Below are 14,333 nucleotides of genomic sequence, written 5' to 3' on the forward strand. Positions count from 1 at the left end.
GTGAGCATGTTCCAATGTCGCCGGGGTAAAACTGCCCTTACTCCCTGTTATTGCTCCTTCAGCCTTGCCTGAGCTGTCCATGCATCCAATTATAGCTAAGGTCCACAATAGTATTTTCCCTAAAGACGCAAGTAACAGGTAGCCAATGCGAGGATGCCACTTCTTGCAAGCTCGTGGAAGCAGAATTCACAGCTCTGCAGCAGTTTCCTGCTCGAGCGAGAGCAAAGCAAGCAAATATTCTGCTCGTAGTAAGCTTATGTTTCATGAACAAGTCANTCCTGCTCGAGCGAGAGCAAAGCAAGCAAATATTCTGCTCGTAGTAAGCTTATGTTTCATGAACAAGTCACTCCTCTAGGTCTCTCCAGAGCCGGTGGAGAAGGATGCTTTTACAGTGAGCACGTACCCCATGGCGCCATAGCATATGTCGAGGACAATGCGGCTGCTGGTCTGCGAACCCAGGTAGCCGGCCCTGGTGATGCGCCTTCAGCGAGTTGCACGTAAATCCATTCGGGTGCGTCACGTGTGCCTTCGGACTCGCATGTGGGACAGACGGAGGGAGCTCCACGGGAATTCAAATGTCTCTCTCGCATTTCATGCTGCTCACACATGTTGGGGGGCACAGGTCTGCCTGGGCCTCTCTGTATGTCCGTCGAGACACGCCTCAACGGTAGCTGTGAAGAGCTAGGAAGGAACCTAGCTTGGGACTCCAAGCTTTTCTCCATCTTGGTTGTTCAGCAGAAAGAGGTTCAGCCTGAGAAATAGAAAACTCAACAAGCGCACAGGCTTTGTAGCCTTACCTCTGGTAGGGACAACGGAGCCAATGCGGAGGCAGCCGCCCCGACTGCAACCGGTCACGGAATGCAATATAACCCAAATTAGCGCAAGCAGCAGCTTACCCATTAAATCATTCAGCGAGTTTAAAGTAAAATTGGTGGACTTACGTGCGGAACCGGTAATCCCCCTTTCTGTATGCCTCGTTTGTGTGAGCAATCGACGGCCGACGCAACAGCGATCTCCGTAAGTAAGGAATATGGCTTCGGAAGTAGAATTCTGAAGCTTGTAGGCAAGTTCCCTCTAAAAGCCTACCCAATATAGTTTTTACTATACCTGAAACCGGATTCAGCACTTTCCCTGTTGCAACTTATCACGCCGCACGCTCACTGATTTGTCCACCGTGGCAAAGCCAACCACTCGGAACGCAGGGCATCGCACTAGACAGCTTGGTANCTCACTGATTTGTCCACCGTGGCAAAGCCAACCACTCGGAACGCAGGGCATCGCACTAGACAGCTTGGTATCGGCAGTTTGCCACAGAAATATGCTCTAAGCCCTCCACATTAAGTTTAATATTAACAGATACTGGATTTTAATTGGAGTAGGTATTAGGTAAATGACCCTAACGTGTTGCATCTTGGCTCTGCCGCCCCTCTTGCGTCGGCGGTCCCGGCGAGTTCCTCTGCCAGACGGTCTGTTAGTAGTAAAAATGCAGCGTTCTTCCCCCCCAACTCGCCGCTTGTGCCCTGAATAAACAAAATTAGGCTCTTAATGAGATTTAGGGACCTGCGGGGGGGGGCTGAAGACTGCGAAAAGACGTACACAATACTCACTTGCAGTGAGCTGCATATCGGACTACTCGCGAAATTCTAAGTAGTCCGCAGCTGGAGGTCCGGGCTCGAAGATAAGAAAGTCTGAAGGGCCGATACTTTTCCAATGAGTTAATCTAGCAAATGCATGTACCGAGTGCATTTACGGGCCGAACGGGGTCCACCTCCCTACCCGTGGTGCGCCTCACTTTTTGATCAAAATGATAGGCACAAACTTGTAGACACACTATGCGTTGCAACGAGACACAAACACGGTAAGTGCATACAGAACTGCAGCAGAAAATGCCTTCTGCAAGTAACTAAGGGTAGTGGACGAGATCAATCCTCATCCACGCCTAGCCCCGGTCCGTCAGCCTGGCCCGTCTACTACCAGTGGAGCAGGCAGACAGAAAGTGATAAGGGCAGACCCCCCTGCGGTGCACTGTTCCTCTGCTGGAGATCCCCTTTTTTACTCTTCTCGTACGAATGCGTAAAACGCGAAGTCGGGTATTAGCGACAACCATTACCTTGTGCCGCGTATTCACTAATGTTAACGGTAGTAGCTAAGAGATATTTCGTTGCTGCAGCAGCATGCCCTGGCACCTTAAACTTAGTGAACTACGAGTAAATGCTCAACGAACAGGCATAAACAACTTTGGGCTAGCGATCAGGTACGAAGGCTGCAAGGAAGTCGGACCTAACGCAGCAAAGCGCCATATTGCACGCCGCTAGACTGGTGTGGAGATATGCAAGAGCTCTCGAAAACTAACTTCATGAATTTCCAGTCTCTGAAAACATATATTTAATCTTGTTAAAAGTCACCAATACGAAGTACGCATCAACAGTAGTCATTGTGCCGGTGCGGCGACGCCAGGTGTAACGAGANAAGTCACCAATACGAAGTACGCATCAACAGTAGTCATTGTGCCGGTGCGGCGACGCCAGGTGTAACGAGAGTCCGCCATCGTAGCGGCGGACAACCGCGGGGTGCAACGGAGTCGAAATGCTTCAGAATTCCTCCCCGAACAGCTGACTTATCCAGCAGTTCCCAGGCATCCCGAGCGCAGCGGGAACGAGGCTCTGAGGGTGGCAGGTCGACGAGGAGGCATGCCATGATGTGCAGCAATCTGTGCCGCAACGCCCGTTGCAAGGCAACTACACATGCGACCGTACCCAATCCCTCTTTCGATGCATGCATCAACCCTGTTGAGAATTTCAAACACTTGGCTGTCACCCGTCACGCAGTTAAAAATAGATGCTTCAGCATCAGACGGAGCATGCGATGCAAAGGGTGGTGTCTCTGCATGCAGTTAGCCAAGGCGGCTAGGCAAGACTACGGGATATCGCCTCAAACACGGTGGATGGGAGACGGAAGTTCAATGCCAAGAATTAGTCTGTAAAGTGTGGGGCCTTGTCCAAGGAATACAGCGGTCCGCAATGAAGCCAAAGACTTGAGATAAGAGTCTCCTCAAAAGCCTCCCTCCACCGTCTCTAGGCAACCAGTGCGTCAGCTCAGCGCCTGGCCTTGACGGGGAGAAGGCAGCATAACACGAGTTCAGTGCACGCCGCTGCAGCTGGCGATGCAAGCCAACCACACGTGTGAGCACAGGGAAGCTTCAACGGAGCTTCCCTTACTGCATGCTTTATTTCCCCAAGCACTTGTGGAGAACTTTGGTTGCAGTCAGTCTATCAAGGCAATGTGAGTGTTCCTGTGCTAACTGCAGGCAGACCATGCTACATGTACTACATAGACACTGGTGAGGAAATGAGTGTTACCGGTAAACTTGACCCCTTCTCACATGATGGCGCTGTGCAGAATCCTAGGCACTCGACTGAGTTAAAATTGTTAGTATTAGCAATAGGATGATGTTTGTAAGGCATTACCTGCGTCAAAATGTACGTTCTTCCGTCTACACATTGCTACCACGCCACTCGGGGCGGCGCTCTGGGGCTGGCACAACTTAGCATCACACTTAAAGGATGAATTCTAACTACCCTAAGAGCCGAAGACTCTCCTAAATAATGTGTTTTGGCTGTTCACACGTGCTTTTTGTGGGGGTGGGGGATTAGTTATAGTCTCCGGCATTCTCGAAGCCGGCACATGGAAGGCCCGCCAGCTGGTGAAATCCGCCATCCTAGGTATCAGGGCGGACGATCCCAGTGGAGGCAAAGCCATTGGGGTGGACAAGAATGTGGAGCGCTTGTCTTCCTTGCACATCTTGTGGTGATCAGCGCACGACGTCCACGCACAGCTGTCATGTGGATCTACGACTAAGATGTGGCTTTGGGGGGGAACTTCGAGCGCCTCACTCCAGAAGGACGTGACTGACATCTCTCCTCAGGAATTTTATTCCGCCGACCACTTGTTGTAAGCTCGATCGCGTTGAGCACCACGGGGAAGGGAGGGCCCATTACCTCGCGAGGTTCGCACTTGCTGCTGTGTATGCAGTTGTTGTGGTTTTCTTCCGCAGAAAGCTGTTGGATTCCCTGCCGCCGTACGATGCTATCGACGAGAGAAACCGGGACTTCACGATTGNCGCAGAAAGCTGTTGGATTCCCTGCCGCCGTACGATGCTATCGACGAGAGAAACCGGGACTTCACGATTGAGACGCTGCGACAGGTTGCAGAGGTGCTCGTGTGGGGAGAGCACAACAATCGGGGATACTTCGACGTTTTTTGCGAGCAAAATGTCCTTTCGTATTTTGTACAACTTGCCGAGCAGCCAACTGTTCCCAATGCAGTCAAAGTACAGCTTCTTCAGACGCTCAGCATCATAGTGCAGAGCATTAACAAAGAAACAGCGGTTTGTAAGTGCGGCCAGAGAGCGCATCACCCTCGCCACAACTTGGATGCCGTCTACCCGATCGAAACGTCCACAATTCCATGCACTCAGCATACATGCACATTCAGGAAGCTTTACTTCGGGAACTTGCGATAGGCAGGAAATGTATGGGGATGGGCACGCTAAATATGCGCTGCACTGTTGCAGACTACATGTTCAGCAACAATTATATTAACTCCCTGTTGAGCACTAAGTTTGACTTCGACGATGAGGAGGTCGCGAGCTGGTACGTTTCGTTCATCAAGAGTTTGTCGCTGCTGGTCAATGCGGACACAATAAAGCTCTTTTTGAACGAGCGAGCGAAGCATTTCCCCATATACAGCGAATCCGTGAAGTTCTTTCGAGCAAAGGATTCGATGGTCCGTACGCACTCGCGGAACGTGACTCTAAGCATATTTAGAGGTACTGCTTCCACCGCCAACGCCAAAGATTCAATTGACTCCACTTGTTGCTTTTCTTCACCTCTGGGTTANGTACTGCTTCCACCGCCAACGCCAAAGATTCAATTGACTCCACTTGTTGCTTTTCTTCACCTCTGGGTTAGGTGCCTATTTTTGCTGCGATCGTCGCCAATGCGGTGTTGACAAGACCCTCGAGTTCAGCTACCCTACGTCCTGTTGAAGTTTTCCCTTCCGAGTAAAGTGAACTTTCGCGTCCTCGATACGTACCTCTGTGCTTATGTGTGCGCAGTCCAGGACCTGTCTTTACGAGCTTTTCTCATAGAAAGGCCCATTTTCTTTTCCCACGTTGCTTGCTATCTCCGGGAGCTTGTGGATGGCCAGCTTCTCCGTTTGACGACTAACCGTGATGCCTCGCCGGACCGTTGCATTCAGGATGGGGTATTAGAAATAGAAGAGATGCTCTTCTACGTTCAAGATATTTTCAGCTTGGGTGTTGAAGAGTTTTCCGAGCTCCTTGCAGCGCGTCTTATGTTGCACTGCTACTTACCACTGATAGGTTAGGATGCTAAGATTAAGAAAGCGTCAAGATGGAATTCCCCGTTAAATGTAGCAGTTGTATGCAACCCCTAGTAACCTGAGGCACGACCAGCCTGTACGGAACCCTCATCGGGATATGGGGTGTGGCAGGCGCCTGCGCCTGTGCTTAGGCATGCTTGGAATGCATGTTAACACCAAGTGGGAGCGGGACCACTCGAATTCGGTGAAGACGGAATCAAGCAAGCATGACAGTCGTGATGTTTGCCTCCAGCTACCTGGCAACGGCGACGAGCATTGCGGCACTGGCTCCCCAAGAAAAACCACTGACGGTGACGGCCTCTCGCAAGAGGAGAAACGCCTTGAACAGGGTTGGATGTGGGGCTGGAGCACGCCCGAGGACCTGCAGGACCCAAAACGCAGGTGTGGGGTACCGACCCAATTGGCAAGTACTGCCACGGGTTCACATATGTTGCCTAGTCCGACCGTCGACCTCAGCAAATCATGGCGGGCTCGAGCTGCGGAGGCAATGTCGAGNATATGTTGCCTAGTCCGACCGTCGACCTCAGCAAATCATGGCGGGCTCGAGCTGCGGAGGCAATGTCGAGGAGGCTTGGCGACGGGTCACGGGAAAAAGCAGCGAGCAACTTGTGTATGGCACCAAACGACAGCACTGCTTCCGCCCCTCGTGTATCCACTAACTTACAAGAGTCTCAGCTAGAAAACCAATCGCAAAGCATCATCAACTGTGACGGGGCGCTGAGGCTCGTATTGTTCTTTTTGATTCAGACATTTAATGTACGTCTCGAGGGATGCAGGGGTAGTTGCTGCGCAGAGTGGAATATTTGTTGGTTACGTTGGAACGGTGAGGGCAGCTTAGCCTTCGCGCTGTCCCTACTTGATGTGTGTATCAGTGCATTCAGAGTGAAAAGTTGCTTCGTCCCCTCGTAGCTACATTACTCCTGCAGCGCATACCGAAGCCCCTTTACGACTTGATAGTGGCCAAGGCACCAGCAATGCCAGAAGCATACAAAAATTTGCGGAATCCGAGCGAATGTGCCGGGAATATAGACACGTTCCTCCCGACTCAAGAGCTGCCCAGCAGTGGCGAAAGTCGCGAGGTAACTAGTGAGGGCAGCAACGTGCGGAAAGAAACCAGTGATACCAGCATAGGGACCAGTGAAGCACGTTTAGCACCCACAGGTGATCACTCGAAGGTGCATTCAGCCCTTTCGTTCGAAGATCGCATCCGGATGCTTAAGATATCTATGGATGCCCTTCTTACACTGGGCTATTTCGAAGTGCTAGACGACATTGACGGAGCGCGCTCTCGCGACGAAGCACGTCAACCGAAGGAGCCATGCCGCACTTCTCCGGATGGTGCTGAGTGGGATGAAGACTGGTGCAGGGGACAGGCAGAGGCGAACCATATCAAGTGGTGTCACAACCCTGTCCAACAGCATTTGTTGATGCTGCTCGACGGCTGCGAGCTCGCCCAGCGGCAGTGTGACGTTTGTTTCTTGGTGCTGGCAACCCTACTACAGTCCATATTCCGCCACCCTTCAACCACAACTGTGNTGACGTTTGTTTCTTGGTGCTGGCAACCCTACTACAGTCCATATTCCGCCACCCTTCAACCACAACTGTGAGTGTTATCTGCCTTTCATCACTTTTCCGTATCCCCCTCGAGCCCATCTAGCACCAGCACAGCTTATAATCCGCACCGGTAGCTCGTGGATGCTGGCAGATCAATAAGGAGCTTCTGCCCGTACTAAGTGCTGCGCATGCATTGTGAAATACTCCGGCGGTGCGGCGCAGTAGTAGTACAGAATAGTTTCAGGCTGTTCTTTAAGCAAAGGAAGAGTGCTGGCTTTGCTTTTATCTGTCAAGGAAGTTTAGTGGACGCCGCTTCTCGCTTCGAGGGGCTGCGTGGGTGGCATTATAATATACGTATGGACTAGTAAATCATCAGGTGAAGTGTCTGCTTCGATTTGGCTGTTCAGGGGATTCTAATGCGTGCTTGCATCCTGCCGAATGGGGCTCCTTTACCGAGCAACAATGCATTCGAGATGTCGGATTATGGAGGGACAGGTTTGGGGTGAGACCTTTATCGGCATTTCACTGCTGATGCTGACGAAGGAGTCGAACGATGGCTCGCGTTGTTGTGGAGCAGCATGCGCACATGTTTCCAAAGTTTCTTGTGTGTGTTTTGCTTTCTAATCTTGTGAACTGACTGGGTTCTGGCCCACTGACAGGCAGGCACCTGGATCGGAACCGTCCACACCTGGGCGGATGACTGTGGCGCGGCGTAACAGCTATCATCCTCAGATGAAATCCTGGGCCCGCTCCACTTCGCCCACAAATTGTAGCCATCCTGCATCTGACGGTATCTTGTGGCTACCGGCCAGTGCACCAGCCACCCCTTCGTTGCGTCCTCGTGGACAGCCCGAGATGCAGGGCCTCTGCGGTGCGCATGAGTGTACATACTATGGCAAGATGAGCTGGCGTTTCACAGCACAGATGCTTGATGCTATCCACGCCCACCTAGCCAACCCATTATTACGCCCAATTACCCTAAGGTATGGCGTTCAACGCACGGGTGGTCAAATGGATGTCGCGCAGCAACGCTGCTCAGAGGTCATTGATGGTGACAGTGCCACGGTTATTTCGTTGCCACGGACATTTCGTTCTTCATGTTGCTCTTAATCCTGGTGATATTGTTTCCACAACTGTGTTGTCTGCGTTTCAGGATGGCTCTGTCAGTCTTGATCACTCTTATCACGGAACACATCTTGAAGTTTCAATCCTCCGAGTACAGAACAAGCTGCCTGAAGGTGCTTGCTAACAAAGTGCTAAAGCTAAGACGTGCAGCGGCAGTGGCGACGAAGCTATGCCTCTCTGCATTATCGGACGGCCACACAATCGACGTTTTCTGGGTACGTAATTTCCTTCGTATCCTCGGTCGCAGAGGTTTCGACAAATAAAGTTTGTGCGGTTTGCGTTGCTTGCAGGAAAGCCTCTAAAGGTGAAGACTTCCGCATGCGGCTTTTTAGAAATCCAGTGCCCTAACTTTGTGAGCGCTTTGTTCAGGATGAGTGGGAGGTCCATAGGCTGGGGGCCATCACCGACTCGGCTTTTGCCCGTGACTTTCGTATTCTCCTGTCTCCCCGCAGCTCACAGACAGGTCCGCCTCGGTGGTAGAATTTTCCTTGTAATTAATAACAATGTTGCGCTAAAGTTGTGCCAAGAACAGAGCTATGTCAAAGTTTGGTGTTCAGAGTCAAAGGCGAGTGCATTTCCTCCATATCTGCTGGTGGCTACGACGGACCAAGAGATCGAACGACGGTCAATCCAGGTAGTTTATTATTTGATGCAGTCTCTTGCTTTTTGCATTTGGTCGTCAGTGGAACCGCATACGAGAAACAAAGAATGTCAGCGAACGGAGCTTGCATCACCAGCTACTTTGTTGACTGGCATTACCCGTTTCTCGTCAACAGTTTCGGCGCTAAACATGCGAGGTGACCGCTGTGCTGAATTTGCCAATGCAGGTATTCCTCCTCTTGCGGCGACTGCACCGGGACCTGTCCGCAATCTTACAGTCCATCAGGGCAACTCCAAATGATGCCACTGCTGTGGCGCAGAAGGCGTCGTCAATCCTGAATGGCATATCCGTAGAGCCCAACCCTCTTGAAAGTGAAGATAATGCAGAGCAATATTCCCACGTTGACGAGTCCAAGACGTTAGAGAAAGACGCAACACCCAGTTAGTCTGCAGACTTGTGCCAGAACGTCATAAACTGCACTGCAACGGCCCGTCTCCGCATTTGTGGTTGTCTTCAGCGGCACTATGCCGCAATTTAAGGCGTGAGAAACTCCGAAATTCCTGGCTGTTTGCTTGCTCAGAACTCTCGTTGGAGGGTCGTAACATTATCCGGTGCACTGTGGAAACTTCTACTGGCCCTGTGAGTCATCTTGCAACATAGTCCAGCCTAACCTAGGTAACTTAGTAACATGGTGCTTTGCCCTGGTAGAGAATTCATCTAATAAATACGAAAAGTTAGGGTTTGGTTGCCGCGTGAGCAAACATTTTTGAACACCTGTCTCTGATTGTTGTGGATTGGCCGGATGTNAGGGTTTGGTTGCCGCGTGAGCAAACATTTTTGAACACCTGTCTCTGATTGTTGTGGATTGGCCGGATGTAGGCTACGCGCTACTGCGTACAAGATGACAAGCGACTTCTCCTTGTAACCCCATCGTGCATCTTTCCCGGTGTTGGGGATATCAGGTGTGATTTCGTTCAACGAATGTTGTTGACCGTTTAGTAGGCTACAAGCAAGGCCGCTTTCTAGACAGGAATTGACGCGGCGTTTGCATACGAGGATTGGCTGTGATGCACGCAGGACTTCCCACCCCCTGCGGAATGTTGAATGCCGCTTGAAAACGAGCAGCCCACGATGCATGCATATATTGGTTTTGGATGTCATGCCGCCCGCCGACGGGCCTTCGCAGTCGCCGTCCAGCAGCGCGCAAGACGAACCGCCTACTATGCGGTATCGCCGACACAGTTATAAACACTTCCTCTCTCGTTTTGCCCGCCTTCAACCAGAGTTCGTTGCGCTTGCAAGAAGTTTTCTGAAATGTTTCACGTTGCTCACAACGTCTGCACCTGCGGTGCTGTGTGCAGAGTCAGCCTAACCGCTCCTCCCCTCAAAGAAGGTTTTCGCATGCAGCGTCCGGCACTTTGGGAGATCCGCCTGTATTTCGCTGATGCCTTGCGGTGCAGCACCGTATTTGTGAGTGTGCAAGCCCCTTTGAATGCTTCGCGAAGGTAGTAGGAACTGCAGTTCAACTGTGCATGCTGCGCGGCTTGTGCTTCCCACATCTGTGGCTTGCATGAGTGTTCTGTGTCTCTGCACAGCATGCCATTCAACAAGCACGTGGGATGGTCCGCCGAAATTTAACCGCCTGCATTGACAACTTGCTTGAAGAAGTTTAACTGCAAATACCCGGGGAATGGTCGTNCGAAATTTAACCGCCTGCATTGACAACTTGCTTGAAGAAGTTTAACTGCAAATACCCGGGGAATGGTCGTTGCCGACTTCATTTTTGATCGAGTCGCTCGTGTCGCCTTATCGAGAGCAGGCTCAGCGCTTCGTGCGGAAACGGTGTGTGCATATATTTCCGCCTAACGACTTATTCACCCACCGATACCAGGCAGGGCACCTCAATAAGCTGCACCTTCGCGCACGCCGCTTCCGTGTGCTTAAAGCTTCAGCTGTGACTCTGGAGGTCATGAGCATTGTGAAGCAACTAGCGAAGTGACCAGCTATTCGCAACGAGCAAAATTAGGACAACCATTTCACTGAAGAGATCACGTGCAACTCGACCCAATAGCGGCAAACGTTCTTGGACAACCATTTCACTGAAGAGATCACGTTCAACTCGACCGAATAGCGGCCAACGTTCTTGCATGCTTTTCTGAGGTGTAGTGATAGTCCCATCTGTAAGAGCTTATGAAATTTGTGTCGTGCTGTCGTACCCATGCGTAACATAATGGTGCCAGGAGCTACGAAATGTCATCGGAGGTATATTCGGGAAGCGTATTTTGGGTGAGTGGCGGGGGATCCGTAAAACTAGGAAAGCAGCGGTCAGCGTTTGACCCATCATCCTTTTGCCTCGTAGAGCGTTGGAAGAGGAACAATGCAGTAATCCATCTGCCGGATTATGACCTTAAGTGACGTGTCCAACTTNAGAGCGTTGGAAGAGGAACAATGCAGTAATCCATCTGCCGGATTATGACCTTAAGTGACGTGTCCAACTTCCCATTATCTCCGCGAGCTGTGGAGCGCTTCCAAAGCTTGTGCTTATTACTGTTAAGGAGCCCTTTCCACATAGGCTGCGGCTACACCACATGTCCGTTCGCGCAGTGGGACTTCGGGCTGTCCTGTGTTCTCCAGCTGAAGATCCCTCTCCCGCTACGGTTAAATTCCAGCCTACTGTCCTCTATTTTCCCGATGGGCGGCCATACGTGCCAGTGCGTGGGATGGGAGACAACGGGAATAGCCAAATGCGCCAAACTTCTCGATGTAACTACCGAGCGCAACTCGCGTAAGATACTACCTCAAAACTTAATACGTAAGAAGCAGTGGAAAACAACAGTCGGGGGAGCGAAGCGGAACCAATGGACTGCATAATCCTAGAGGCCCGTTGCAAGCAAAACCCCATGCCACGTAGGCAGTAAGCCAGTGTTTAAATTATGGAAGGCATGAATATTCCACTCCTTGAGCCACAGCTTTGGCATCTTTTTCAGGGACATCGAGTACTTTTGCCCAAAGAAGCACGACGTCTCTGAATAAGAAGTGGCGGAGTGCGTCATGCGAGTTACGGAGGGGGACAACCAGAGAGACCTTGTCAAGAAGGTGCTCGCAAGGGGGGACCATGCGGCTCTCTCGAACAGAGTGGCATTCTCCCGATGAAAAAGCTCTGGATATTGTAGATATGGTTTTTGGCAGTTCCCTGCAGAGGCTTATCGTAGACAGAGGTGCAGTGACGCTCTCCTGCAGAAGCCGAAGGGCCAGCAACACTAAGAGCTGGCGGGGGCGCAGACGGGGCGAAGGCTCTTCACAATGCCTCATGAAGTGTAGCTTCGACAGCAATACGATGTTCTCCTGGGTATCCTGCATCACAGTACACACACCCATCCATCGGGCTCAAGACGTCTCCCTTGCTGAAGACGAAATCCCTGCCATCAGCAGCAGGCCACGCACAAAAACGGAATGCCTCCCTCGGCAAATGGGGAGTTGAACCGTGAGCTTGTNTCTTCGCTTAGCAGCTCGGCTAACAAAGGCTTCCTTCCTCTCTGGTGTTGAGGTATGCTTCCATCTGAAGGTGACGTCTCCTTCGCTGTCGGCAGACTATTGTCGGCTACGGGCAAAGGCCACTCCTGGCAGCTGTCAAGCTCAAGAAGTAAATTCGGCATTGGCATGTGGTAGACAAGCTGATGAGCAGCAAGCTCCAGTATCTGACGTTGGTTACGCACAGCTGGGTGTGTGAGCCTACAGATACGCAGCGCACGCAACCAAGAGGTGAAAAACCTTTCAAACGGTAGGTGTTACTTCCAGGGCACACTTAATGGAATTAGATGGTGAATATTATAACTGCTTCCGAGCTGAATGTATAAATCAAGAAAGAACCTTACACGCGCAGGCACGTGCGCTGCGACGTCAGACGAGCCAATATCGCCAACAGCTCAGTCTTTAGATCTTCAAGCAGGCAATATGCAGCGAAGGCGTAGGCCTGCAGGACCCAGTCTACCTTGCAGCAGCACCGACACTCGTATGGCGGAAGCCCCCTTTGCTGCGGAGCCTGGCGCTCCTCATAACGACACCTTCGTTGCTCAGCACAGCACTGCGGGCAGCAGCACGAAGCGGGAACTACGAAGTACCCCGTCTCAAAAAAACGCACTGTTGCCTGCACGACGGAGCCCGCGAAGTCTCGCAAGTCGATAACCACCTGTGGCCAGCCAGAGGCAGAGGGAGTCTTCCAATGTATATACAGAGGCGACCGNACTCTAACTAAGCTCCGGCCGCCTCAGACATTGTGAAGCAGGTGCAATACGGACTCACTTTGTCAGCCTTCCGGGCCTCCCAGTGTGGTCGTGTCAGTTTAGCCTCAAAAAATGAACATCGCGCCGCCAACAAGGCCCTGTGAGACGCTACCTCAAACCCATCGGCGCAAAGCAGAGTCACATCGGTGAAGTGTGAATGTAGGACGGGAGGGTCTCCAAGACATATATTGGCTTTTATGCATGAGCATGAATTGCCCCCCCTGGTATCCGAATCCGGCTGAATCACTCTATCACTTGTCGGCAAACCTCCAAACGCAGCAGATTGCTGCTCACTTTTTGTATCATTCTTCTTCCAGCCCTGTGCTGATTCGTATGTAGGTTGTTCGCACGTCGCGACGGTAGCTGCATCGGCTAAGCCGAGCAAGCGTTGGTCGCACATTGGCTGTAAACGGTTGTATCCCCAGCTCCCTTCTGCACGTCTCGCTTCCCCAAGGCGACACACCCTTAAAGTATCAACAAGGAAAACAATGTTGACTGCCGGTACAGCCCTTCGAGGAATGCTGTCCTGTACAGCATTTGACTGGATGCCAAGTGAAGTCATGCCTCCAGCCGAAGGAGATTCCCCCAGTTGGTTCTCAGCGGCAGGCGGTCTGGCATCTTCAACGCTCCCGCTCCCCTGAACGGGAGGGGCTGCGAAAACACCTTGATCGGCTCTCTCAGAAGCTGCTAAAGGGTTACCCGCAATAAATGACGCCAAAAATGAAGTAAGAGAAATGCTGCTGCGACTTGTGCGACCGGAAACATCACCAGACTGCTGTTTGACTATGCGATTTGCTGCCTCTGCAGGAACGACGATAAGACCTAGAGGNAAACATCACCAGACTGCTGTTTGACTATGCGATTTGCTGCCTCTGCAGGAACGACGATAAGACCTAGAGGCGACGGAAATGCGTCACGCACCTCCAAGTGGCGAGCATCTTGACTGATAACGGCAACCAGCTCTGCAATTCGAATTGAACAGTCGCAGTTGATGCACACCTACGAAACGCGTTAAATTGGTTATGGACCCAAGCGCCTGCTGCTGTCCAATAACAGGCTAGCGGCAGCAGGCTTCCCATTTTGCTCCAGTGTTATTTTCTGGACGAACACGAGGGACAAAGTACTCTGTTTTACCGAGCCTGAAGAAGGCGGGGGAAAATGTCATGTCGACTCACCGCCGGTGATCATATCAGAAGCACGAGCCGGTTGCAGAGACCTTGGTGGTCCATTTATCCATCCAGTAACGGGTTCTCTTCGTAAAGCGGTGCGGGCACGGAAGAGTATTGCAGACCCGAAACTTATAGCTTCTTCTCCAGTTTTGGGCCGCCGAACTTTGACGCCCGGTTGCCACAGAATGTATCCACTGT

General features: G+C 51.6%; 3 protein-coding genes across 3 annotated transcripts in view; 1 reads left to right on the forward strand and 2 right to left on the reverse strand.

Annotated features, from left to right (window-relative positions):
- Nucleotides 1-3,321: 3,321 nt before the first annotated feature.
- On the forward strand, nucleotides 3,322-9,128 carry EMH_0047580 (Chromosome II, complete genome, related; the record flags this gene model as incomplete). The annotated part of the gene is made up of 14 exons (XM_013499809.1): nucleotides 3,322-3,340; nucleotides 3,654-3,807; nucleotides 3,926-4,006; nucleotides 4,126-4,391; nucleotides 4,574-4,789; nucleotides 5,117-5,383; nucleotides 5,535-5,784; nucleotides 6,151-6,226; nucleotides 6,330-6,741; nucleotides 7,365-7,452; nucleotides 8,111-8,297; nucleotides 8,452-8,545; nucleotides 8,640-8,716; nucleotides 8,910-9,128. The coding sequence occupies 14 exons, from the start codon at nucleotides 3,322-3,324 to the stop codon at nucleotides 9,126-9,128; spliced, it is 2,406 nt and encodes an 801-aa protein (XP_013355263.1).
- A 2,980-nt stretch (nucleotides 9,129-12,108) lies between these two features.
- EMH_0047690 (uncharacterized protein) lies at nucleotides 12,109-14,154 on the reverse strand (the record flags this gene model as incomplete). Its single annotated transcript, XM_013499810.1, is given in 5 exon segments — nucleotides 12,109-12,175; nucleotides 12,179-12,415; nucleotides 12,559-12,872; nucleotides 12,986-13,788; nucleotides 14,142-14,154. Coding segments are annotated over 5 exon segments (1,434 nt in total).
- Nucleotides 14,155-14,264: 110 nt separating this feature from the next.
- EMH_0047800 (uncharacterized protein) overlaps nucleotides 14,265-14,333 on the reverse strand; it is a gene marked incomplete at both ends in the record, with an annotated part of 2,023 nt that continues 1,954 nt past the window's right edge. The window contains 1 exon segment of the mRNA XM_013499811.1: nucleotides 14,265-14,331. Coding sequence (XP_013355265.1) covers nucleotides 14,265-14,331 — 67 coding nt within the window.

The sequence above is a fragment of the Eimeria mitis genome, genomic scaffold (assembly GCF_000499745.2).
Source record: "Eimeria mitis Houghton genomic scaffold, Emh_scaff47, whole genome shotgun sequence".
Classification (NCBI taxonomy): domain Eukaryota; phylum Apicomplexa; class Conoidasida; order Eucoccidiorida; family Eimeriidae; genus Eimeria; species Eimeria mitis.